This window comes from Molossus molossus, unplaced genomic scaffold (genome assembly GCF_014108415.1).
Source record: "Molossus molossus isolate mMolMol1 unplaced genomic scaffold, mMolMol1.p scaffold_m16_p_9, whole genome shotgun sequence".
NCBI classification, from domain to species: Eukaryota; Metazoa; Chordata; class Mammalia; order Chiroptera; family Molossidae; genus Molossus; species Molossus molossus.
Window position 1 is genome coordinate 19,547,002 of NW_023425403.1, and position 25,693 is coordinate 19,572,694.

At 36.2% G+C, this 25,693-nt stretch overlaps 1 protein-coding gene across 4 annotated transcripts in view; it reads left to right on the forward strand.

Moving 5' to 3' along the window:
- Positions 1-25,693, forward strand: part of TNKS (tankyrase) — a 177,922-nt gene that overhangs the window by 100,634 nt on the left and 51,595 nt on the right. For all 4 annotated transcript variants that reach the window (XM_036249519.1, XM_036249522.1, XM_036249521.1 and 1 more), the window contains exons 6-11: positions 12,743-12,837; positions 14,314-14,380; positions 14,686-14,872; positions 18,012-18,133; positions 19,928-20,019; positions 20,109-20,187. In XM_036249519.1, coding sequence (XP_036105412.1) covers positions 12,743-12,837; positions 14,314-14,380; positions 14,686-14,872; positions 18,012-18,133; positions 19,928-20,019; positions 20,109-20,187 — 642 coding nt within the window. The remainder of the gene's footprint in view (positions 1-12,742; positions 12,838-14,313; positions 14,381-14,685; positions 14,873-18,011; positions 18,134-19,927; positions 20,020-20,108; positions 20,188-25,693) is intronic.

Here is a 25,693-nt window from a genome sequence, read left to right on the forward strand (position 1 = left end):
CACATGCCTGACTCCCTGTGGCCTTTAGTGGCCTTTAGCATCATCCTCTGTTCTTGCCAAATCTTGGTAGATAAAAGGTCATACCATTTTCTAATTTTCAACTTCCATGCATCATAATTCACATGTTACTTGGGATTACAAGAAGGTCGAAATGCAGTAAGTCTGCATGAGGGAACTCTTCAAGTACTTTAGGTTTAATTGTATATCTAATCAAATCGCATCTTTAAAGTATATCTTGCTGAGCAGTGCATGTCTTACTGTAATGCAGAAGTCCCTTAGAGCATGTTTTCTTGCCTACTTATGTTGGGATGTATTGTATAAAATGTTTATGCTTATGTGTGTTCATTTTGTAACAATAAGGGCTTGGAAATGTCTTTTTTATTTTTCATTAGGGAATCACTTCTACTAAAACAGTCTCTATTTTGTCAAGCATGACATTTCTACTGGTGAGGGTAATTAGTACCCATGCCAACTGTGTTCCTTGAGAAAAGAATTTTTAGTAGAAAGAGACCACAGTGTTAAAAAAGTAGGTGGTAAAACTTAGAAGTTCATGTTAGTTCTGCTTAGCTACCCTCCTTCTAACTTTGGTTTCTCCTACACTCATATCCAAAAAGCACACGTTTCTTGAGTTTTGAATTTGTGGTTGAGGGATAGAAAATAAATGAGGACTACATCATTTTGCTGTGAGTATGATTCATTATTAAATTTGATTTAGGGGCCAAATTACAAAAATAACACTTAAGAATATCTTTTTAAAGTGGTAATAGTGTACATTTCAAAGTACAAGTAAAAGCTATATAGGTTAGAGTGGATTACAACTGCAGTAGTAGCTTGAAAAATATCCATTTGGCCAAGTGTCAAGGGGACAGGAGGGTCAGGAAGAAACACAAAGTAGCCTCAGTGGCATTGCTGTTGTCCTGGTGCTTCAGGTGGGTGGGTGATGGGTGGTGGTGTTCACATATTTTTATTTGTCAATTATTACTTGATAAAGTGATTTAAAAATACCCCTATAATGATTATTTCCTTTATTATGATCTCTTTGGCTCAAACAGTTTAGTTAACATGAGTTGACAATAGTGTATTCTGCTAAAAGTTCTTAAATTTTTTTTAGTAAAGGGTGAACCTTACTGTGTAAAAAGGCTTACTTAGGTACAAAGGAAAGTCTAATTTCAGAAACTCTTCTGCCCTGATGAGAAGCAGAAAAAAGTGAAGAGTTTGAACTTAAGAACGTTGAAGGTGTCTGTAGCTTTGAATTAGCATTGTTAGAAACAGTTGTTTGGCGCCCTAGCCAGTTTGGTTCAGCGGTTAGAGCGTCGGCCTGCGGTCCTGAGAAACAGTTGTTTGGCAATAGTACAAAACCAACATCAACTGTTGATTTCTTAATTCATTGTGTACCAGTTGTGTGGTGCTCAGGCTATGATACCTAGGCTGGGTGGCTTCAAGAAGAGAAGTTTATTTCTCACAGCTCAGAGCCCAGGAGGTCTAAGGTTGAGGTGCCAGCAGGTAGATTTCTGGTGAGGAGCTGTCCTCCAGACTTGTGGAGGGACCCTGCTGCTGGGAGAGCGAGTGAGCTGCTGGGGTCTCTTTAGGAGCACTACTCCCTTATCCGAGGGAGGCCACCTAAAGGCCCTGTTCCCAGACACCCACATTGGGGGTTAGGGCTCAAATTATGAGTCGGGGATGGGGGGCAGGGGCAGGGCGCACGCAAATGTTACAACACTTGGTTATTTTTGTATCACTAACTTGTAGGGTTTTTTTTAAAGAAGTATAAACACTCCAGAAGCGTACTTCTCCTCCCTCTCCACATGAATATTTATCCATTCACTCACTTTTCAATTAAATTAGAATTATAAAAGGAAGTTTCTAAAAGCATCAAGAATTTTCATACTACTCTATTTAAAAGAAGATTGTTTTCATTGACTAATAAGAAAACATCTTTCTCTACTAAGAATGGCATCAGTAGTAAAAGCACTGTGAATATCTTGGAGTTTTTTGAAATGCATATTTGTATAGCCAAATTAGTGCATTTGGAAATAGACTAACTCCAAATATAAAATGTTTTATATATTGATTTTCCTTTCGTAAAGTTTCTTTCATTTTTTAATGAAATGATACTACCCTACTCTGAATAGCATAGTATCCATTAAACTAACCTTTTAGTTTCTCAGAGGGTCCAGTAGCTGTGAGAATGGGGGTGGGGGGCTGGGCGTAGGGAGCAGAGCTAGAGACCTCTGCTTGTTTGCCCTTGGCTGCTGAATTGACATATGCAAACTGAGGAACAGCAAGGACTTCACCTCACTGAAGAAGGATGTTGAGGTGACAACATATCTTAGAAGTCCTAGAGCTCTTAATCACATTAAAATCAGCTAAAGGAATTCATCATTCTCCCTCTTTGCACAGTTAAAATGGCTATCTAATGATCTAAGACAGAATGATTCTCTCATAAGTAATCTTTAAATGCAGTCAGTATAACTAGTTTCCTGTTTCAAGAACAAGTTATTTGTTGAATTTTAGTTAGAATCTTGGCTGTTTAGACTTGAAAACCTAAGATTATAAATATTAACTGTAAAAAGGAATTCATGAGGTTTGGGTAGTGTGAAAACTTTTCTCCTTGAAAGTATAAAACATCAGGTTGCTATCAGACCAAGAAACCTGGTTCCCATATAAATTATGCCAGCTGTTTCTCATTAAACACTGCAAAATTAACATTGCACCCTCTGAGAGTGCTAAGCGCTTTTTTCCATGCAAACCCTAAGAGAGGATGCTAGAAACTCATTTTCGTACATACATTTCCATTTTTCCTGCTGATTCTGAGGCTGGAAAAGAAACAAATTTCTAGCTGTTGAAGAATCCCCTTGGAATTTCCACAATGATAATATTAAGTTAAAATTGAATTAAGTTGGCATTCAGGGTGTTGTTCTCACAGATTTCCTGTTCTTTTTTATTTGTTCATTTTCTTTCTTTCTCTTCCCAATACATGCACTTAAGATAAAGATAGACCTTTATATTATCACTTTAAAATAAATTTTTACTCTATAAGGCAGTTGAAGTATAGAAACTTTGTTTTATATTTTGTAAATTCAACATATTTTCAAATGCCTTAGGCCCCTTTCTAAAGATGAGCACATATATTACTTGGGAAGAACATCCTTTCTGAAGCTGTAAAATATCAATCACTAGTCTACTTCTGTTCATGTAGCCCATCTAGAATTCATAGAACTTATTTGGAAGAGGACTTAATGGCAGCTAGTCTGACCCCCCAATGCAGAATTGGAACCTGCACTGTGATAACTCTGACAGCCAGATAACTTTGTCATCTGGCTCTGCTTGAACATGTTTTTCAATGAGAGCTCACTGGTTTGCACCAAACCACATGTGGATGTAGTGTTGAATTTAGGGTTTCATACTTTAAGAAGAATATTGAATAAGTTAAAGGGTGACCAAGAAGATAGTCAGGAAGTTATTCTGTAAAAAGCAGTTGTGCCCTGGCCAGTTTGGCTCGGAGGTTAGAGTGTCGGCCTGTGGACCGATAAGTCGCAGGTTTGATTCTGGTCAAAGGCATGTACCTTGGTTGCGATTAGTCCCTGGCCCTTGTTGGGGTTGTGTGGAAGGCAGCCACTCAATGTGTCCCTTTCACATCAATGTTTCTTTCTGTCTGTCTTCCTCTCTCTCCCTCCCATTCTATCTGAACAAAAATGGAGAAATGTCCTCGGGTGAGGATAAAAAAAAAAAAAAATGCAGTTGAGACAACTGGACGTGTTGTGTTCAAGAAGAGACCACATGACTATATATTAGAGATAGGTAGAAAGATCCTGCACTAGGAAAGAGATAAATAAATTATCTTCTCCAATTTCAGTATTCTGTTACTCTTCTTTGTCCTCCAATACTTACTATTTTAAACAACTTCTGTTATAAGAAATTCTACATTTCTAGGGTGCTCATCCATGGTATGGTCACACCCTTATTATTGATAGGGTTTGATATGTGGTACCCTATGGATCAGAGTACTAAGGCAGTCAGTCATAACTACCCAAGCGGTCCCTGCCCGCCGAGAATACCTCTTCTTGCCACTTAGCCATACTAGAGCATTTCTACACCTGCTGGCCAGAACCTTAGTGTCCAGCCAAAGGAAAGGGACGGGGAATGAACGTGCTGAAGAGAGTGCCTGGATTTGATCTCTGAGTCTGCTGTTAGTTTGCTGTATTCATCCCCCTGTGCCTCAGTTTCCTTATTTGTTATCTGGAGATACTAGTAGTTCCTAGCTCTGGTAGTACTGGTATAAAGTAAACTAGTTAATACATATAATACACTTTGAGCAGTACTTGATACATAGGACGTACCCAGTAGAATTTGCTGTTTTTTCCCAAAAAAACTACTTTGTGTTTTCAAAATGTTTTTGTGTCTTCTATTTTATTTTAGCCTAAAGATAACTTTGTGAGGAAGCCAAGTACTGTTGTCACCCAACTGCCCCCATTACAGAGATTGTGACTTAAAACATTAAAATGTTAAACACCCTTAGGTTATAGGAGTAGTATCATGTCTATTCCTGAACAGTCCGATGTCCCCTGAGATGAAACCATATCTGTGGTTATATGTGGTTAGCTCTAGGCACTGTGCTTTATTTATTTATTTTTTTTAAGGAGAGAGAGAGAAAGAAAGAAAGAATATGAGATATCAGAATTTTTTAACATGTTTTTATTGTTTTGGGTTTTTCTTTAGACAGGAAGGGAGAGAGAGATAGAAACATAGATGAGAGAGAAATACATCGATTGGCTGCCTCCTGCAAGCCCCCCTCCTGGGGCTCAAGCCGGCGGCCCAGGCATGTGCCTTTACTGGGAGTCAGACCGGGACCTCTCAGTCCATGGGACGACACCCAGTCCACCGAGCCACACCAGCCAGGCAGGCACTGTGCTTTAGGTAACAGTTGACCAAGAAACCAAGGACCAGAGGAAAAGATTCATAATAGAAAAGAAAGCTTTATTATAAGAGGACCTAGTAATGTGTAATCTGTAGAAAAAAACAACTTAAAGGAAACATAGTTTGTAAGAAAGGTGTAAATAATATCTTTTTAAAATTTTATTTCTACTTTGGTTCATTAATTTTTATTCTCCAGATATAGTTTCTCTTTTAAATTATCTTTATAATAGCCCAAGAGTTGAAAAACTTCAAGGACACTGTCTAATAATCATTATCGTACTACTTAAAATATCCCTTCAAAAGACAGCAGAGCCCTGGCTGGTTGTTCAGTGGTTAGAGCGTCGGCCCACAGACCAGAAAGTCCCGGGTTTGGTTCCCATTAAGGGCATGTACCTTGGTTGCAGTAGATCCCTGGCCCCTGTTGGGCTCGTGTGTGTGGCAACCAGTCGATGTGTCTCTCACGTCAGCGTTTCTCTCTCTTTCTCTTTCTCTTGCTCCTGCTCTATCTGAAGATGAATGCAAACATGTCCTCGGGTGAGGATAAAAAAAAAAGAATAAATCTGAAGTGTACAAACTGGCAGTGTATAACGATGTCTTAAATGTTGGATTCTTGTGTTTACTAGTTTACAACCACCACAAAATTATCAAATAACATGTGTGAGTATCTTACAAATGGGTCTGTCTCGTTTTTTCAAAACTGAAATTATACTGTTAATTATCCTAGCATTTAGAAAATTACTTTTATCATTGCTTTGCCACTTGGCAATTGGGACATAAAGTTGGCACTATGTGGTAACCATTCATTCACAAAATTTAGTTTAGGCCACATGATGTTAATTGCTTTGCATCGGAAGATAGCATTTGGTATATAATTTTTAGTTGTCAATTTTTTTCTAAAGGAAAAACTTCTGGGCTGTTAGTAGTGTAAGCTTGTTTAAATCATCCTTTGTTCTTAATTTCTTTTTTTCTTTCTACCATTTCCTCAAATTTATTGCATGCATTTTACAGATTTTTATGTGCTTTCTAGTGATACTATTTAGTTTGCATAATTAGCATTCACATTAGAATGACTGCTTGGAAAATCTCATCCATCTTGTTCTACACTCACTCTCCCTGGGAATTCATCCACTCCCGTAGCCCAGCTTCCTCTGCTTAGATGCTGCTACCTGTTTTGCTAATTGACACTGTCATGAACTCCCTCTTGGATTAGTCCTGCACTCTTTTACCCACGTCTTCCTGTCATCAGGTTTGCCACCCCATCCCCCACTCATGGTCTGTAGCATAACTAGAGTGATCATTCCAAAACTTCAATCTTAAGTAATTTTTTGCTTAAAGTCCTTCAGGGTTTCCCATTGTGCTTATAATCTCCCCCAATCTCATACTATACTTAGCCACTGAAATTTTTTTAGTTCCTCAGTGATACCATGTCCACTAGGTATTAATATGTGCTCTCCACACCACCTAGAATAAAGTTCCCTGTCCTTTTGCCTCAGTGATTTGTGTGTATCCTCAAGTCTCCCCTCAGGAGCAGTTCTTCTGAGATTCTTCCCTGACCCCCTCCTTGCCGCCAGCCTCCGGCATGGGGTGTGTGTGTCCTGTAGCCCCCGCGGCACCCTGAGCTTCCCTTAGGATTTGTCACGTTGCTGTTGTATTTGTCTGCTTTCTCTAGTTGGCTCCTCAGAAACTAGACTTCCTCCCCTCGCCTTTTGTCCTTCTGAATAAAAAATTATTTTATATGTATGTCATTTAGGGACTTTCTGTTTTTAAGGAATAAGAAAACTCATAAGGGCAAAATATGAAGCCTTTCTTATTTCCACGCTATCCCTAGCACTTAACCGTGGTGCCAGATTCATGGCAGATGTGGACGTTTTTGTTTTTTTTATCTTCACCCGAGGACATTTTTGCATTTATCTTCAGATAGAGAAGGAGGGAGAGAGGGAGGAAGAGAGAGAGAGAAACATCGATGTGAGAAAGACACATCAAGTGGTTGCCACCTACACGACCCCAACGGGGCCAGGTACAACCGAGGTACTTGTCCTTAGTGGGAACCGAACCCAGGTCTCTCTGATCCACAGGCCGACGCTCTAACTGCTGGGCCAAACTGGCCAGGGCAGATGTGGAAATTTTTAATGAATACCTGTGATGAACAAATTTGTGTTCAGCCTTCACCTCCTGAATTCTTGACCCACTACTACTAGGATATCGGGCACTTCAAATTAAACCCACACCTCAGATTCTTTCCCTCTGAGCTCCTCTCCTCTCCTCCCTGCCCCTTCCTTCCCCTTCCCCCTTTCTTCTCTCCCGTTTCCTTCCTTTCTGTCATCTGTCACTGGAACTTCTATATCCCTTACTACCTATGTAGGGTCAGTCAGTTACCAGATTCTGTCCCTTCTGCTGCTTAATAGTTTTTGACACTCACTTCTCAACCCAATTTTTTCACAGTTGCTTTATTTCAGGCTTCCTGTCATGTTCTATCTTGTTAGACACAGAGCCTTCTAATTTATTTGTTAATACATAATTTTTAATCTCAAAATTATTTTTAAAAATCCAGAAATTAGATACTTTTTTATGTTTTGTTCTTCTAAATAAACTGTGTGTGTGTGTGTTCATTTATTTTGTGGCTTTGTTCATTTTTAAGAATAAGAAATAAGAACTATTATTGAATCAACTATATACCAATAAAAATTTTTAAAGATGCTAATATGAAAAAGGGAAATCCTTTTTGCATCACTTTTCCAAATTATATTAAATGTCAGCTGTGACTGTTAAGAACTTTCTGACTTATTGGCCAGTCATCCAAAGCCATCATTGTCTCTGGAAAAAGCTTCCCAACAGCAGTGATGGGCTAACAGGGACTAGTTTTACTTTCCTTCCTGAAACAATTTAAAAAAAAAGACAAAATATATGAAACAATGGTTTTCAGAAATTGGACATCAGGCAGTGCACGGCAGTGATCCCTGAGAGACAGGAATTAAATAAGCTGAGTTATGTGATTGCTTGAGCTTTCTGCCTAGAAAACATTTCCAGGCCTTAACTTAGGTTTGGAAAACGCAGAAGGAGCCCAGTGGTCTCCCTGAGTTGAGCAGATGGAATTAGGAGTTTGAGGAGACTAAGATGGCAAGAGTTAAAGGGCGGAGGACCAGGGAAGGGAGAGTTACATAGAGAAGAGAGCTCTGGAGGTCTGCAGAGGGTCTCTCCTGTCTTCAGGATTTATGATAGCAATCCTGGCGACTCACACAGAATCTACAATCTTTTTTGTTACCACCAGCCAGAGTAGGCAAACTTCATAATTCATTAGATATCATAGAGTTCTCAGAAGGGTAATGTCTCACTGAAAGAGGAAAATTAGTCCTGCTTAACAAAGTATAAAAGCAAGCTCTGAAAGCAACCTAATATATGTATCATTGGAGACCTGAAGGAGAGCCTGGTGGAAGAGAGAGCAAAATAAATACCAGAAGAAATAATGACTGGAAGTTTTCCAAGTTTGATGAAAACTGTAAATAATAGATAAGAAGCTTGAGAAGGAGAGGGAGAAGGAAGGAAGGAAAAATTAAGAAAACTATACCAACGTACATCATAATCAAATTGCTTAAAGCCAGTGATAAAGAGAAAGTATTAAAGTATCCAGAGAGAAGAAGAAAAACCACATGTACGAAGGAAAGAAGATAAGGATGTTGACAGATGGCTAGTCTGAAACAGTGCAAGCCAAAACATTTTTAAAATATTAAAAGAAGGGAGAAAACAGTCCTGAAAATTTAACTTGATACTTCCTGGAGGTATAATTTGCAGTCACATTTGACATGTGTCTGAAAGTAGAAACTTGGATGGGCTGTGGTTTGATGATACAGAATTTTTAATCTATTTTTATATGGCATTTTAAATGTTAAAGTGCTTTTATATGGGAGAAAACTATTTTCACTCATTTTTGAAATAGCTAGGGTGGGTGATTTTACACATGAAAAGCTGAGATACATAAGTAACGTGACTTTCACAATTTCATAAGATCCAGGAATATAATCAGGTTTCCTGACTTCCTATTCAGGACTCATATAATCTAGATGGTCTCCTCATTGTTAGCTGTGTATTGCTCAGAAATATTTCTTAAACTTAGAGACCGTCAGAATATATAAAATGTGTGGAATGCTATGAACATGGTAATAGATAATACAGTATTTAGCAATTCTTTTGTAACTTGACATTTGGAGTAATATATAAAGAAAATAAATTGAAAATTTGATTAAATCCCAAGACCCAAATAGAAAATAGGAAAAATGAGAGTACATAAAAGTATATTAGACCCAGTATAAAAAGATGTTACAGTATGTAAACTTTAAGTAAATGAGCAAAAGTGGAAAAATTGCTATAGTTGTAAAAAACCTTTTAATCAAAATAATATTTCTGATTTTTTTTTTTTTTTTTTAAGGAGAGAAGTTTTATTTTTCTTAATTAAATTTGAATAGAGAACCTTTTAATAATTTGGTTCAAATTGAAGTGTGGCAGAAATTAGTTGGGAAGAAACTGTATTTTCCTCTTGTATTTATACTGCACATGTAGTACATGAATAAAATAATTAAATACTACCTTGTCATATTTCATTGCATCCAATACAGCACATTGGTTTTGACCCATTACTGGCAGCCACTTGGAATGAATATGGTCCATTGTCCACAGGTCTTTTCAACCTTTCCTATTAAAGAGAGATTTGGAGAGCTGGCTCTTTTAAGTAAGTCTTTGGAATAGAATTGGAATTGAAAAGTTAGATCTTGAAAGGTGGGCAAGATTTAAATAGGACAAGGAAGAATGTTTCCAGTTACAAATAGGAGCCCTGACATGTCTTGTGGGAACAGAGAGAGTGGTTCATGTTGGAAAGAAGTAAGAAATAATGGAGAGAAGTTACGGTAGGGCTTGATTACTGACGGCCTTTAAAAACAAATGGGATTTGTCCATTTAACTTAGATTGTTGAATTTGTTGCCATATAATTGTTCATAATATTTGTTAACAATCCTTTATATTTCTGTGGTGTCAGTTATTATTTCTCCTCTTCCATTTCTGATTTGGTGTATTTGGGTTCTCTCTCTCTGTTTTTTGGTGAGTCTAGCTAAGGGTCCATCAATCTTGTCTAGCTAAGGGTCCATCAATCTTGTTTATCTTTCAAAGAACCAGCTCTTTGTTTCATTGATCCTTTGAATTGTTTTTTGGTCTCCATGTCATTTATTTCTGCTCTGATCTTTACTATTTCCTTCCTTCTACTTGCTTTGGGGTTTTGTTTTTGTTTGCTTTCTAGTTCTTTAAGTTGTGAGGTTAGATAGTCTATCAGAAATTTTTCTTGTTTCTTGAGGTAGGCCTGTAGTGCTATGAACTTCCTTCTCAGAACTGCTTTCGCTGCATCCCATAGATTCTGTGTTGTTGTTTGTTCATTTTCATTGGTTTCCAAGAAGTTTTTAATTTCTTCCTTGATCTCCATGGTAACCCATTCATTGTTCAGTGACATGCTATTTAGCCTCCATGTTTTCAAATGTCTTTGCATGTTCTTGTTGCAATTGATTTCTAGTTTCATGCCATTGTGATCTGAGAAGATGCTTGATATGATTTCAATCTTCTTGAACTTGTAGAGATTTACTGTGTGTCCTATCGTGTAGTCTATCTTTGAGAATGTCCCATGTGCACTTGAGAAGAATGTGAATTCTGCAGTTTTGGGTGTAATTCTCTGTAGATACCTATGAAATCCATTTGATCTAGTGCTTCATTTAGAGTCTGTGTTTCCTTGTTAATTTTTGTCTAGATGATCTATCCTGTGATGTCAGTGGGGTGTTGAAATCCCCTGCTATGATTGTATTATTGTTGATTTCTCCTTTGAAGTCCTCCAGAAGATTTTTTTTTTTATATCCTCACCCAAGGACATTTTTTCATATTTTGTTCAGATAGAGTGGGAGGGAGGGAGGGAGGAGGGGAGGGAGAGAGAAAGAGAGAGAGAGAGAGAAAGAAACATCGACGTGAAAGGAACACATCGAGTGGTTGCCACCCGCACAACCCAACCAGGACTGGGGACAAACTGCAACCGAGGTACATGCCCTTGGCAGGAACCGAATCTGGGTCTCCCTGGACCACAGTCCGATGCTCTGATTGCTGAGCCAAATCGGCCAGGGCCAGAAGACTTTTAATATATGTTGGTGCTCCTATATTGGGTGCATATATGTTTACCAAGGTTATATCTTCCTGTTGGATAGATCCTTTCAATATTATGTCATGGCCTTCTTTGTCTCTAGTTATGGTCTTCATTTTGAAATCTACTTTATCAGACATGAGTATTGCTACCCCAGCTTTTTTTCCTTTCCATTTGCTTGGAAGATTTTTTTCCATCCCTTCACTTTCTACCTATGTGAGTCTTTTGTTTTGAGGTGGTTCTCTTGTAAACAACATATATGTGAGTCATGCTTTCTTATCCAGTCAGCTGCTCTGTGTCTTTTTATTGGAGCATTCAAACCATTCACATTTAAGGTAATAATTGATATGTACTTATTTATTGCCATTTTTGTTTAGTGTGGTTATATATTTTTTCCTATTTCTTCTACTAATTACATCAAAGTCAAAAGCTTCTGCGCAGCAAAAAAACAACCACCAAAACGGAAAGGCAACCCGCTCTATAGGAGAGCATCATTGCCAATGATGCATCAGATAAGGGGTTAATTTCCAATATATATAGAGTGCTCATACAGCTCAACAAAAGGAAGACAAAGAACCCAATTAAAAAATGGTCAGAGGAACTAAATGGACACCTCTCCAAACAGGACATACAAATGGCTAAGGGACATATGAAGAAATGCTCAACATCACTAATCATCAGAGAGATGCAAATTAAAACAACAATGAAGTATCACCTCACACCTGTTAGAATGGCTGCCATCAACAAATCATCAAACAACAAGTATTGGCGAGGGTGTGGAGAAAAGGGGACTCTAGTACACTGCTGGTGGGAATGCAGACTGGTGCAACCACTATGGAAAACAATATGGTGTTACCTCAAAAAATTAAAAATTGAACTTCCATTTGACCCAGTGATCCCACTTTGAGGCCTATACCCTAAGAAGCCTGAAACACCAATCAGAAAGAATATATGTACCCCCATGTTCATAACAGCACTATTTACAATAGCTAAGATCTGGAGATAGCCCAAGTGTCCATCAGTAGACGAATGGATAACAAAGCTATGGTACATATACACAGTGGAGTACTATGCAGCGGTAAGAAAGAAAGATCTCTTATCCTTTGAGATGACATGGAGAGACCTGGAGCGTATTATCCTAAGTGAAACAAGCCAAGCAGAGAAAGACAAATATCATATGATCTCACTTATTTGTGGAATATAATGAACATAACAGTCTGAGGAATGGGGTAGTCCCAGAGATGTGGAAGTGGGGTACAGACTGACAATCCCCAGAAGAGGGGGTGGTGGGGGAGAGATAAACCACAGAACTTATATGCATGCATGAACAGTGGACATGGACAACAAAGCTGGGGATAAGTCGGGGAGGGAGGGGAAGGGGGTATCAGTGAGGGAAAAAGGAGAAACATCTGTAACAAAAATACATTAGTTAATTTATTTAAAAAAAAAAAATGGGAGAAACAAGTGCATGGCACTTGTTTGAATTTACTCCTGAAGTGAGTGAACTGTCTCTCATCCACTTAGGAAATATGAATTGGCACTTCAACTCAGTGTTTTTTGTGTATGTTAACATTCATTGTGTTTAAATCTAAGCAAATACAGATTAAATGGCAAAGTAAGAATTATTTACCTGAAGAAGTGTTTTTCTTTCTGATTTCTAGTCTACTCCCTTACATCTAGCCGCAGGCTACAACAGAGTCCGGATAGTTCAGCTGCTGCTTCAGCATGGTGCTGATGTTCATGCAAAAGACAAAGGGTAGGTGTATCAGTTTATTTCCTTTAATGGTTTTGCTCGGATTTTTATGCTTTGTTTTCAACATCTAAAATACTGAAGTTGTTGAGCACTAGGCAAAGAAAGTCATATAGACTATTTCTTTACAGCTTGTGTAGCATTTTAAGAATGTTTGCAACTTTGATTTTATTTTCATATACTACTTATTAAGGATGCTTCTCATAGTAATTTCCTAAATTAAGTTAATTTTATTGCAGTTCTGTTATTTGAAGAATTTAAAGTTTGTTTCTCACAATTGCAATCATTATTTTTCAACACAAGTTGCATTTCAGAAAGACAGATAAATTTAAAATTATGATAATCTATTAATATAGCTATTATATTCATCTGGTATGAAAGGATCATCTCTTACTAATAAACCAAAATCATAAGTACACAATATTCTAATTGTTTTTTTCCTGATGAAATCTTGGAAATCTGAACTGGGAAAACCTAAAGGATCCTCATGAAGGTTGATGTGGCAGAGGGTGGCGGGTTGTGGGGGACTAAGAGCAGTTGTGTCATTTACTTTGTGAGTAGGTGTATTTTGGAAAACTTTGTACCGGTTTCCTATCTAGTCTCCAGGGACATATGAATCAAGTCTGCTGTCCTATGTGATGGACTAACATTTCTCATTATCCGACCTTAAGATCTAAAAGATAATTTGACCTTACTACCCAGGTAAATAGATTCGTATTACCCTCTTGTGATTGGCAGCATAAAAAAGAGAAGCTCTGGAAGAAGGGTTTTGTTTTTTTTTCGCTTTGCCCCTTTTCATGTCAGGAAACATAGAAAGGAAGAAAGAACTCAGTACTTAAAACAATTATCAGAGGGGGAATCCATCCATTTCAAATCTGCTCTTTTCCGTGCTCTGTTTCTCTTTCCTGCGCCAGGTTTTATGCCCTGTGTGAATGGTGTCCCAGTAGTATAGGGGTACAAATGCCTGATGCTCTTGTACATCTCTGTTTCCTTATGCATGTCTGAAAACAGATGGGTGTACAGTAGGTGAGTCATCAAGAGAAGTACAGCACAAATAAGGGGGTCTTTGACTCATAGGAAGATACTTTGAAATGCAAGTTACAGTAGTTTGGATATTTAATTCTTAATTGGAAATTACTTTGAAAGTGAAACAGATGAGTAGGAATATTTCAATTCTCTATCAATTAACATTTATTTACTGTAGATAGTTGATACATAAAGCATGCAATTGTCAATTAGCAGATGTTCTTTGTTTTGCCTAAATGCTTCTCTAATTGGTGTTTTTATCATTATATTTAAAGATTATATACACAAAATACAAGGTAAATATGGAAGGTTAACATTGTGTTTTGAAAGATCTTATTAAAGACTTTAAAATATTTTTGTATTTGGATTTATTTGATTTTTGTTTCTTAGCACTTCTTGGATAAATGACTAAGTTGTTTGAAATTTCAGTATTTTAATTTGCCATTTTTCATTTAGTGGACTTGTGCCTCTTCATAATGCATGTTCATATGGACATTATGAAGTCACAGAACTGCTACTAAAGGTAAAAGAAATAAAAAATATTGAATTTCATTTGCTTTTTTTTAAACTTGTGATGAGTTTTCATGTATTTTTTAGTGAATAAGATTTTTAGGAGACTACAACAGGTTTTTAAAGTATTATCATTGCTTTAAAAATGTTTAAACATTCAGCTTATTTTAAACTTTTTAAAAGCTGAAATTAAAATAATTAAAACACTAGTTGACATTTCAAAGAGTTATAACTGAAATTTACAGTGAAATAAATGTGCTCTGAGTTTATCCGATCCAGCAGAATGATTACTGACCTAAACCTTTCTCCTCACATTAGCACGGAGCCTGTGTTAACGCTATGGATCTCTGGCAGTTTACTCCACTCCATGAGGCTGCTTCCAAGAACCGCGTAGAAGTCTGCTCGTTGTTGCTTAGCCACGGTGCTGACCCGACGTTGGTCAATTGCCATGGGAAAAGTGCTGTGGATATGGCTCCAACTCCTGAGCTCCGGGAGAGATTGACCTGTATGTGTTTGTACCCTGAAATCAATATTGTTTGTTGCAAATTAGAATACTTCACTTTTGTTTAGTTACTAGGGCTGGTGTTTTGTCTAACATAGATGATGTCCTTCCATTCATACACATACAGAAGTTGATAATCCTCATTTCTGATCATATACTTGTCTTCATGATTCCAGAGGAATCTGATATTCATATCCTATATATTTTTTTTTGTTTATTCAAGTCTAATTCTAATTCACAAGTTGAGGCTCTCTCCCTCTTTTTTTAAAGGATAAGTCAATCAATAACCATTTATTGAATACCTACTATGTGCCATGCACTGGAAATAACAGCAACATAAAACCAGAAAAAAAAATTTCTCAGCTCATTGAGCTTATATTCCTGTGCTGTTGGTAATAATATAATCTATTATTGTACAATCATGTTTATTTCTTTTATGTGTGTTATAGCCCAAGTGCAGTCACTTGCCACATTGACATACTTTTTATGATTTGGTGGAAGTAATCTGAAATACTAATACATATTATCTCTCTCTCTATATATATATATATACACACACACACACATTTTAAATATACTTTTTGTTTTAGAATAGTTTTAGATTTACAGAAAAGTTCCAGATATAGTACAGAGTTCTCATATACCCCATACCCAGTTTCTGCTATTATTAACAACTTACATTAATGTGGTACATTTGTCACAATTAACAAACCAATATAGATACATTATTAAATAAAGGCTATGGCCTTTATTACTCACATTTCCTTAATTTTTATCCAAAGTCTTTTTTCTTTCCCTGAATCACATTACATTTACTTGTCATTTCAAATATTGAGATATATTTAATTCTATATGTGGACATTTCAGTTTTAAATTGAACTAAGCATTACCTACCTAATTTTTAACTGGTCCTACGGTTGTTATTCTCTCTTACATCTGGGATGGTAAGAATCAGGAAATTGGATTTAAACGGCTGAGAAAAATCTTTAAATGATAACTTAAAAAGGGGGGGACATAGTCAAAATAATACTAACATCTTTTAAGTTTAAACAGATTTTAGACTAGTTTATGTTAAAACAGGAAGAGATCTTTTCCATTTTGATCTTGTTGAAGTGGCAATTTAAACTTATTTTGGTACTGGAAAAATGACATCTACTAGATTACAGGCCAGCGCAAACCAGATTGTAACTGAGCAGATGCCTTAGCAATAAATCCCTGTAGAAGTGCATTTATTCTCTCTCCCACTCAGGTGACTCTTGCCATATGTTGCCTTGCATTATATAGTTCACTTTCTATGTGTAGGTCTGTCTTCCCAGAGAAGTTTAAATTCTTAGAAAGACCTTTGGTTTTTTATATTCTGTTTTAGCACCTGCACAATGCCTTATTATTATTATTATTTTAATCCTCACCCTAAGATATTTTTCCATTTATCTTCAGATAGAGCAGGAGGGAGGAAGAGAGAGAGAAAGAAACATTGATGTGAGAGAGACATCGACTGGTTGCCACCTACATGACCCCAACCGGGGCCAGGGACAAACTGCAACCAAGGTAGGTGCCCTTAGCAGGAACCAAACCCAGGTCTCTCTGGTCCCAGGGCCAACACTCTAACCACTGAGCCAAACCAGCCAGGGCTATGTTATTTTTTTAATTGAAGTATAGTTGACATACAGTATTATATTAGTTTCAGGTGTATAACATTTACATACCTCATGATAGGATCACCATAATAAGTCTAGTAACCATCTATCACCATACAAAGTCATGACAATATTGTTGAGTATTTTCAAAATCATATAATATTTGTCTCTCTGACTTATTTCACTTTGCATCATATGTTCCAGCTTCCTTCATTTTGTCATAAATGCCAACATTTCATTCTTTTTTAATGGCTGAGTAATGTTCCAGTGTGTGTGTGTGTGTGTGTGTGTGTGTGTGTGTGTATACCACATCTTCTTTACCCAATGATCTGTTGTTAGTCTCCTAGGTTACGTCAGTATCTTGGCTTTTGTAAATAATGCTATAGTGAACATAGGGTGCATACATTTTTTTCAAATTAGTGTTTTTATTTCTTTCGATAAATACTCAGGTAAGAGGAATTGCTGGGTTGTATGGCAGTTCCACACTTTTTTGGGAAACCTCCATTCTGTTTTCAATAGTGGCTGCACCATGTTACAATCCCACCAACAATGCACAAGGGTCCCCTTTTCTCCACACTGTTGCCAATACTTGTGATTTGTTAACTATTTGATAATAGCTGTTCTGACAGTGTGAGGTTTTGATTTGCATTTCCCAGATGATTAATGATGTTGAGCATCTTTTTATGTCTGTTGGCCATCTGTGTGTGTTCAGAGAACAATTTTCAGCTTTTTGTTAATAAGTTGTCATATCAAAATACAAACCAAACTTATAAAATAGAAAAGAAGACTCTATGTTTTTAATAAATAAGAATATTTGGATCTTATTTGTGCAGTTAATTTAGAAATCCCTTTTTAAAAATCTCTTACTTGCTCATGCAAATAATAACAAATATTAATTGTTCTTTGAAAAATTTCAAATTCTGGCACTTCCCCCATAATTCATTTCTTCCTTTTCTGTGTCAAGACATAGTCACTATTAATATTTTGGTGAATAATTTTTTAACTGTCTATTTTATATCATTACTTCTTTTAGTTTGGGTAGCAACAGTAGTAAGAGTATAAAATAATTAGGTCAACTTATCCTTCCTCTTTTGTTACTTAAATTTTTATTTGATAACGCATACTTTCATGTCAGTAAATATACGCCTATCTTTGTATTTAAGAGCTATAAAGTATTTCAGTGTATAAGTATTCACAAATTATTTAACTGGTTTCCATTAGGTGGATAGTGAGGTGGCTTGTTTTAAAACTTTCCTGGAGTGAGTATATTTGTATGTGTATCTTTTTGAACTCTAAGAGTATAAAACAGTCTTATTTCAGAGCATACATAATTCATAATTTTTCATTAACCCTCATACTTCACACCTTTATCATCATATTGTCATGCTGCTGCTGTTGCTAAAATAGTTGGATGTGTAAAATTAAGAATTTTCTAATGTATAATGATGCTAATGATTTTTATAGATTTAAAATTTTTGTTCTGTCAACCATTGTTTTATTAACAGATGAATTTAAAGGTCATTCTTTACTACAAGCAGCCAGAGAAGCAGACCTAGCCAAAGTTAAAAAAACACTTGCCTTGGAAATCATTAATTTCAAACAACCACAGTCTCATGAAACTGCACTGGTAAGATTTTATTGTTAATCCATTCCATGGGTTGATAATAGGGGTGTGAGCACGAAATACGGTTTTTGTTTCTGAAATCTCAAAGTAACTGTGGTATCTGAAGTAACAGGGATTTGCATTTTAATGGTTGTATTGAATTTTAAATTTGGTTCTGGAGGCTATTGTTTTCATGGCGAGAAAATAAAATAGACTTTTGATCAACACTAATTTGGGAATTGTTTTATGTTTGTCTTTACACAACCATATTATAACAAGTACACCTTTGTGGCCAATACTTTCATAAATACAGGATGTGATTTTCTCTATAGAATCTACTTTCTCTGGTGGTTGCTAGATAAATATGATATTCGTTTTCTATAGAAGATTGTTGTATTTTCAAAAATACTTCAGTTATCCTTTTGAGCAATCATATTCATTTATTTTCTATAGAAAAGTAAAGTATTTTCAAAGATATTTGCATTATTCTTTTGAACAAGAGTATTAAAAGGATTATTACATTCATTATAGAAAATCAGACTGTGAATATTTTGTTCCAGACCGTACCAATTGTCTTTAAAACTATTCATGTTTTTCTTCCTAATGTACTTTTATAAAAACTAGTTTATTTTCATTGTCATTGACCACAGTAAGTTTTAGGTATAAGCCTGGTTAGATTACTCCTGAGTTCAGAATTTAAATATCTGTGATGCCTCGCCCTGGCTGGTTTGGCTCAGTGGTTGGAGCGTCGGCCTGTGGTCCAGAGAGATCCGGGTTCGGTTCCTGCTAAGGGCATGTACCTCAGTTGCAGTTTGTCCCCAGCCCTGGTTGGTTGTGCGTGTGGCAACCACTTGATGTGTCCCTTACACGTCGATGTTTCTCTCTCTCTTCCTCTCTCTCCCTCCCACTCTACCTGAACAAGGAATGGAAAAATGTCCTCGAGTGAGGATAAAAAAAAAGAAAAGAAAAAATATTTGTGATGCCTCTATCACAAACTTCTAAATATAATTCAGTTAACATTCTCTCATATATCTGGCACAAAAACAGTCAGGCTGTCAACACTACATGTGGAAACACTGAGTTAGCAAACTGAAATGGGCCAGTGGTATGTGCTCCTAAATACATGGCTCTCAAACTGGTGCCCAGGGACGGTCATGCCACACAGCATTGTGCCAGGAGACACTCAGTCACAGAATCAACCTGACCTGCTTTTTGGAGTGTTCATTTTATTCATTAGAAAATAGTTTTTTACTTTTTAAATTTTAATTCAAGTTTTAATATAAAATGAGATTGAATATAAAAGTTATATTAATATAGGATAAAACATAAAATTTCTCATACAACTGCTCCCTCTAAGCTCTTTGAGGTCTCTTACCTTCTTGCCTGTCCCTGGGCATAAAATCTTATTCTTCTGTAGTTCTAGGAGTACCTCTCTAGAAGAGTTTGAAAAATATTAATTTATGTGACTGACAGCCTAATGAAGAATTGAGAAATTTAAGTATAGGTTTTTGTAGCTTTGGAAAGGCAGTATTCTGATACCTGTAAGTAAATATAGACTGGATATCCATCTATTAGCTAAAGGAAAAGAAAAATGTCTTTCTTAATGCTTAACCAAGAACATAATTGCATTTTGTTGTCAGGCTTATGGTTTGTTCTTCCAGTGTATTTAGGAGGCATCTTGATCCTCTTCATAATGTAAAATATATGTGTATATTTTGAGAGAACAATCTTCTAAATAGTCAGCACATGCTTTTTAATTCAGAAATCCACTTTTAAATAGAAGTTTATTTTATTGACTTACTTTTATTTACTTTATAGCACTGTGCTGTGGCCTCCCTGCATCCCAAACGAAAACAAGTGACAGAATTGTTACTTAGAAAAGGAGCAAATGTTAATGAAAAAAATAAAGAGTAAGTGTAATTGCAGGAGTTGTTCAGTTCTTAAAGGGGAAATGCAATAAAAGTTAGTCATCTCCCTTTTCCTTTTCTCCTGTCAATAGTTTCATGACCCCACTGCATGTTGCAGCAGAAAGAGCTCACAATGATGTCATGGAAGTTCTGCATAAGCACGGAGCAAAGGTAAGGCACACACCTGAAGTAAAGTGCCAGGCTTGGCATTGAGTAGCTAGCTGCTCTTAAGAGTGTTAATTTCTTCAGGAAAATTAGAGAGAAAGTAATTTTATAAAGGACTGTTAGCACGTATTTGAATTCATTGATTTTCCTTTAAAGCAGGTGTAAATCTTGTTCTTTGTAAAAATAATTATTTGTGTTTTATTGTAATTTACTATTATTCTCCTATAAAGCAATAACATATAATCTTATCATTTGAAATACATTTCAACTTAACATTGTTTTATGTTAATACTGGAATTAATATATTTTATAGTCAACATCAGTGATAGTTTATCAGAAAATAATTTAGGTGAGTGATAGTCAAAATATCACTTATTTTAAAGAGCATCTATAATTCCTTCAAATTTGTAATGATGATAATTTTTTCAAATAACCTCAACACTAGAGAATTTTAATTTGTTAAAATACTAATCTTTGACCTGGCCATTTTGGCTCAGCAGTTAAGAGCATCAGCCCAAGGAACGAAGGGTCTCAGGTTTGATTCCCAGTCAAGGGCACGTGCCTGGGTTGCAGGTTCAATCCCCAGCTCTGGTCAGGATTGTGCAGGAGGCAACCAATCGATGTGTCTCTCACATTGATGTTTCACTCGCACTTGCTCTCTCTCTCCCCACCCCCCTGCTTTTCACTCTCTCTAAAAAAAAAATCAATGGAAAAATATCCTTGGGTGAGGATTAACCAAAAATAATAATAATAATAAAATACCAATCTTTAAGAATAAAGAAATTAAGATGTATTAATAGTTAACGCACAGATTGTTGCTGGCAACTTCATTAGGTCCATGTGTCGGCCTATCTGAGTCATGTCTGAGCCCAAGGTGTTTCCTAAGACAGAATGGGAATTTGAGAGGAGGAATTGACAGTGAAAAATGCACTCATCTGTTTACCTTCAGCAAGCTGTGACATATTGCACTTGACATGCATCCAAATCAGTAGGTTCATGGACATTATCTTAAACAGTAGAACCTTTATAAATACTGTTGTTGATAATCACAGGAATAACCATGGCAATCTTATAGCATAAAGAGGTTGTCTGGCTATTTCATGAATTATTATTTTCAGGAATTGTCATATTTAATGGTGTGCTTTTTGTTTTGGTACATGCCCCTAGCGGGAACCGAACCCAGAACTCTCTGGTCCACAGGCCGATGCTCCAATCGCTGAGCCAAATCGGCCAGGCAATGTTGTGGGTTTTATTTAAATGAAAATAAGAGAGTTATTATTTTGCTGATAGTAGTTGTTTGTTGCTATTACTTGTATGTAGGTACTTTTTTAGAAAAAGAACCATAATCAGGTCCCTAAAGGTAAGCTACATATTTTAAAGTGAATAACAAAATAACTGAGTTTTAAAAGAAACTTCTAAAAGTGAAGATATTTTAAAAATAATTTTTGAGAAAATGTCCACTGTTTATTTTGTTCCCCCCAAAATGATGTAAATATATCACCCAGCTGTTGTATCTACATAATTTAAAAACCTGAAAACAGAAATTTCTAAACTGCTTTAAAAGTCTCCCTTATTTCTGTTTAAATATTTTTAATCTATTAATAACATTTTAATGCAACATCTCTTAATGAATTTGTAAGGACATCAAGAAAGATGCAATTTTCCTAGCAGAATTTCAATTAAAACTTTAGCATAATTATTAAATTACATGAAAAATAAGCAATGTGAATTTTAAAGGCATACACTTTTTTCGGTGGTTCTGTATATTTGTGTAGAGCCTTTTTAGCATTGGGACCAACTGTTGAAAATGAAAATGTAGAATCAGACCCTCAAGTCTACATCACAATTTTTTATAAGATTTTCCAGTTTTTTAAATTGAGCCTAAAGATAATTTAGGCTCAATTTGTAATTTAAATATTTTTAAATATGTAATTGTTTTATCCCTTTTCCATTCTTTCTCACTTCTCTTTTTATACAGGTTTTATACATATTTATTATGTATTAGTATAGCACTGCTTGGTTGTAATTTACAGATGAGCACGTGTACATTTTTTATTCATGAGGTTCATGATCCAAAAATTTGGATATCCTTGCATTAAAAAGACAATTGTCATTTTTAATATAAAAATCAAGATGAGCTGGAATGAAAGGGAATGGAGTTCTACAGATTTATATCTGTTTTGCGGGTATCACACTGCACTGTTATATAAATAATGTCTTGTTGCTTTTCAAGCAGAAAATACTAAGCTAAATGGGCTTTCTGCTACACTTAAGAGCATCATATGTTTATCACTGACTTATTTTTTAAATATCTTATGTCATGTATAATGTTCTTGAAAAACCATGAATAATACTCTTCATTTTCAGAAAATATCTATTTGTTGTCTCCCATGAGTCATTTTATTTGACGGTTCAGTGAAAAATAACATTATTTTATAACCTATCCTAGTCAGCATTACTCTAGGTCTGTGGCTCTCAATCTTTGTCTGTCCTTCATGTTCACAATACATTCTCATCAGTTATGTCAAAATTCAGCAGTAGGGCATGTATTATTCTAAACACCCTGGCAGTGATGTAGAATGACTTTTAAACTAGTATATTCTCCCTAGTCTTTCCACTACAGTTCAACCAAATTGAGAATACCTGCTATTCGGTACATAAAAGGTGGGGGGGAGGGGGGGGAGTCATATTTAATTGGGGTTATGAACCAATAGATACCAATTGCCATCCTTCCATTCACTCAGTCCCTGGTTGCAAGACCGGCTGCTGTCCCTTAGGCTTGGTTTATCTGGTGACTAATGCATTAGTAGAAACCCAACTTAGCTACTGTGGGCCCCAGTGTTTGCTACCTTAGTGTTCTTTCTGGGGAACTAGGGGTTTCAGTTTGATTTTCAGACAACTCATGGCTTCCTATTTGATTCTAAAGACACCTTCAGAGCAAACAGCACCAGCCTTGAATGAGGAGTCTGCCCTCTCCACAGCTTCCACCTCTGCTGCTTTCTCTTCGTGAGGAGTCCCGTTCCCAAGCTAAGGCTGTGCAGTCAGCGGGGGCAGAGAACTGGGCAGGGAGATTTACTGCCAGTAAATTTGTTTTACTCAGATGGAACTTAGTAACAGTTATATAAGCCAGAGCATTCTTTTGCTCAAAGCTTTGTGATAGAAACAAAGTTCGGTACTTTGTGGGTGTTTAAGTAAACATACTGTATAATGTAACATAGGCCTACTTTTGCGCTTAGAATCCTCCACTTTCTAGTTTTGTGAACTTGGATTTAATTTCCTAAACCTTAGTTGACTCACTGGTGATAATCTGGGTAATAATACCTCTCCTGCAAGGTTTTTTTTTGTAATTAAATGAGCTTATGGATATAAGTATGTAGTATAGTACCTGACACACGAGCAATATTTTGATTACTAGTAAATATGAGCATTGTATTTTTTCCATATTTGTTTTTCAAACTTATATACTATATAGTCCCTTAATTATCTGACATTTTATGTAAAACTTATACATCTCATTCCTTTATAATTTTTTAATCCATTAATGCAACAAATACTGAAGTATAAAATGATCAAGACTGTGTGCTGCATACAGAGGAAAATACCAGTTTGGAAGTTAATGCAGTTTCCAGACTTGAAGCTAACCCTAAACCAATTTAGCTTCTCCTTAGTAAAGAAGAAGGAAGAGATAAAGCCACTTGTGAAGGAAAAATTATTTGCTTGGAAATGAACTGGGTGTTTGAATGGACTTAGAACATGATCGTACAAATAATGGAAGTAAGAAGGCTAGAGAGAAATACCGGTTTCCTATGCCATGATAATGATTTTGTATTTGGAGTTAATATGACAGATAAGCAATTTTCAGCCTGTTTCATCCCATGGCACACACAAACTAATTACTAAAATTCTGTGGCACACCAAAAAATATGTTTTTCCTGATCTGACAAAACAAGTATGATTTTGATTCATTCACACCAGACGGCTATTATTCTGTTGGTTGTTGTCATTTTTTTAGTTGACAGTCTAAGGGAAAAGAGGTCAGTGCCCCTAACTAAATAGTCAGGTAGTGCATGTTTTAAAACTCTTGTGGCTCACCAGTTGAAAATCGCTGTGATGGAGGGACATTTAGATAAAAACTAGTGGTTGGAAATATAGTACTACAATATAAATGAGAGTTTAGGATTAGAAATACCCATTGGGCAGCCATCAACTAGTGATCATACATTGTGGGACTGAGTTGTTCTTCTGATAGAGAAAATATGGAGAGGTAAATTGAGAGCAAAGGAAAGAACTTTGCAGACTCCCCATATTCATAGAACAGTATTGGGAAGAGGAAACGGAAGCTCTATCACAGTATCTGTTGAATGAAATAGGAGTGTGAAGAAAGAACGGGATCAGTGCTACAGAGAGGAAGCAAGGTAGACAGTGACATTTAATTTGGCAATTTTCATGGAAGGGCTTTGGTAGCTTTGTAAGGAGGCGTTCCAAAGATATTGAGGCAGAGAAATAAATCAGTTAAGGTCTTGGCAATAAACAGCACACTCAAAGAGGATAATTTGAGGAAAGTTTCAAAAAGAAATTATATGCAAAGGTGTGAGCAAGGCTTAAGGAAATCAGGAAGGGATGAGATAGTACTGGCAGCAAGTGGGGAGATGTTGTCATCCGTGGGCCTGAAGGGGCAGGGAAAGGAAGAGGTCACCAGAATGAGAAGCGGGAATAGCTATGTGGAGAAGTCCACCCGGCAGCACCTGCAGCTTTTAGTAGACGGTACATCTGCTCCTGCCATTGCTTCCCATTTACTAAATACAACACAAAGGTAAAGACCGCAAGATCCAAACGGGGTGATTCATATAATGATTTTCCCAGGACACAGAGCAGAGTGGAGGATGGATATGGATTCAGAGAGGGCAAGCAGGCAATATTCAGCAAAAGGAAAGAAAACAAATGACTAGCAAGGAAAGGGTGAATATAAGAAAATGGGGATATAACCAACTAGTGTGAGAAATCCACTTTTATAGGAGTAAAATTCTGTATCTTAAAAAAAATTAATAATTTTCTCTACCAACACCCTGCTTTGCAAGATTACTATAAAGCCTAAACAGGAGAAGCATAGAGATGTTATCCTTCATACCACAGTTTTTTCTCTGTAATTGTTAGTCTATCCTGGCATTCTGCATTGTTATTACTGCCTTGTCTACTGTCATTATTAAGTAGAACTTGAGCCCCAATTGCACATGGTATTATTAATACCTAAAAACAAAAGGTGTCATTCTGGGGTCCTTTTTTTCATACATTAAAGCATCGCTTTTGTGTCATTAGTGAGCGTCTGATAAATATATGGAAGATGAAGAAATTTCTTTTGATTGTTCATATGTATTAATTTGACATATTCATTTATATTATAAGAAGAAATTGTGTCAATAGTAATTGACATTAAATAGGCTTAGTTCTCACACTGAGAAGTGGTCAAGAGTCTTTGCTTACTTGTTAGCTCATTATAAGGATTTTATTAATT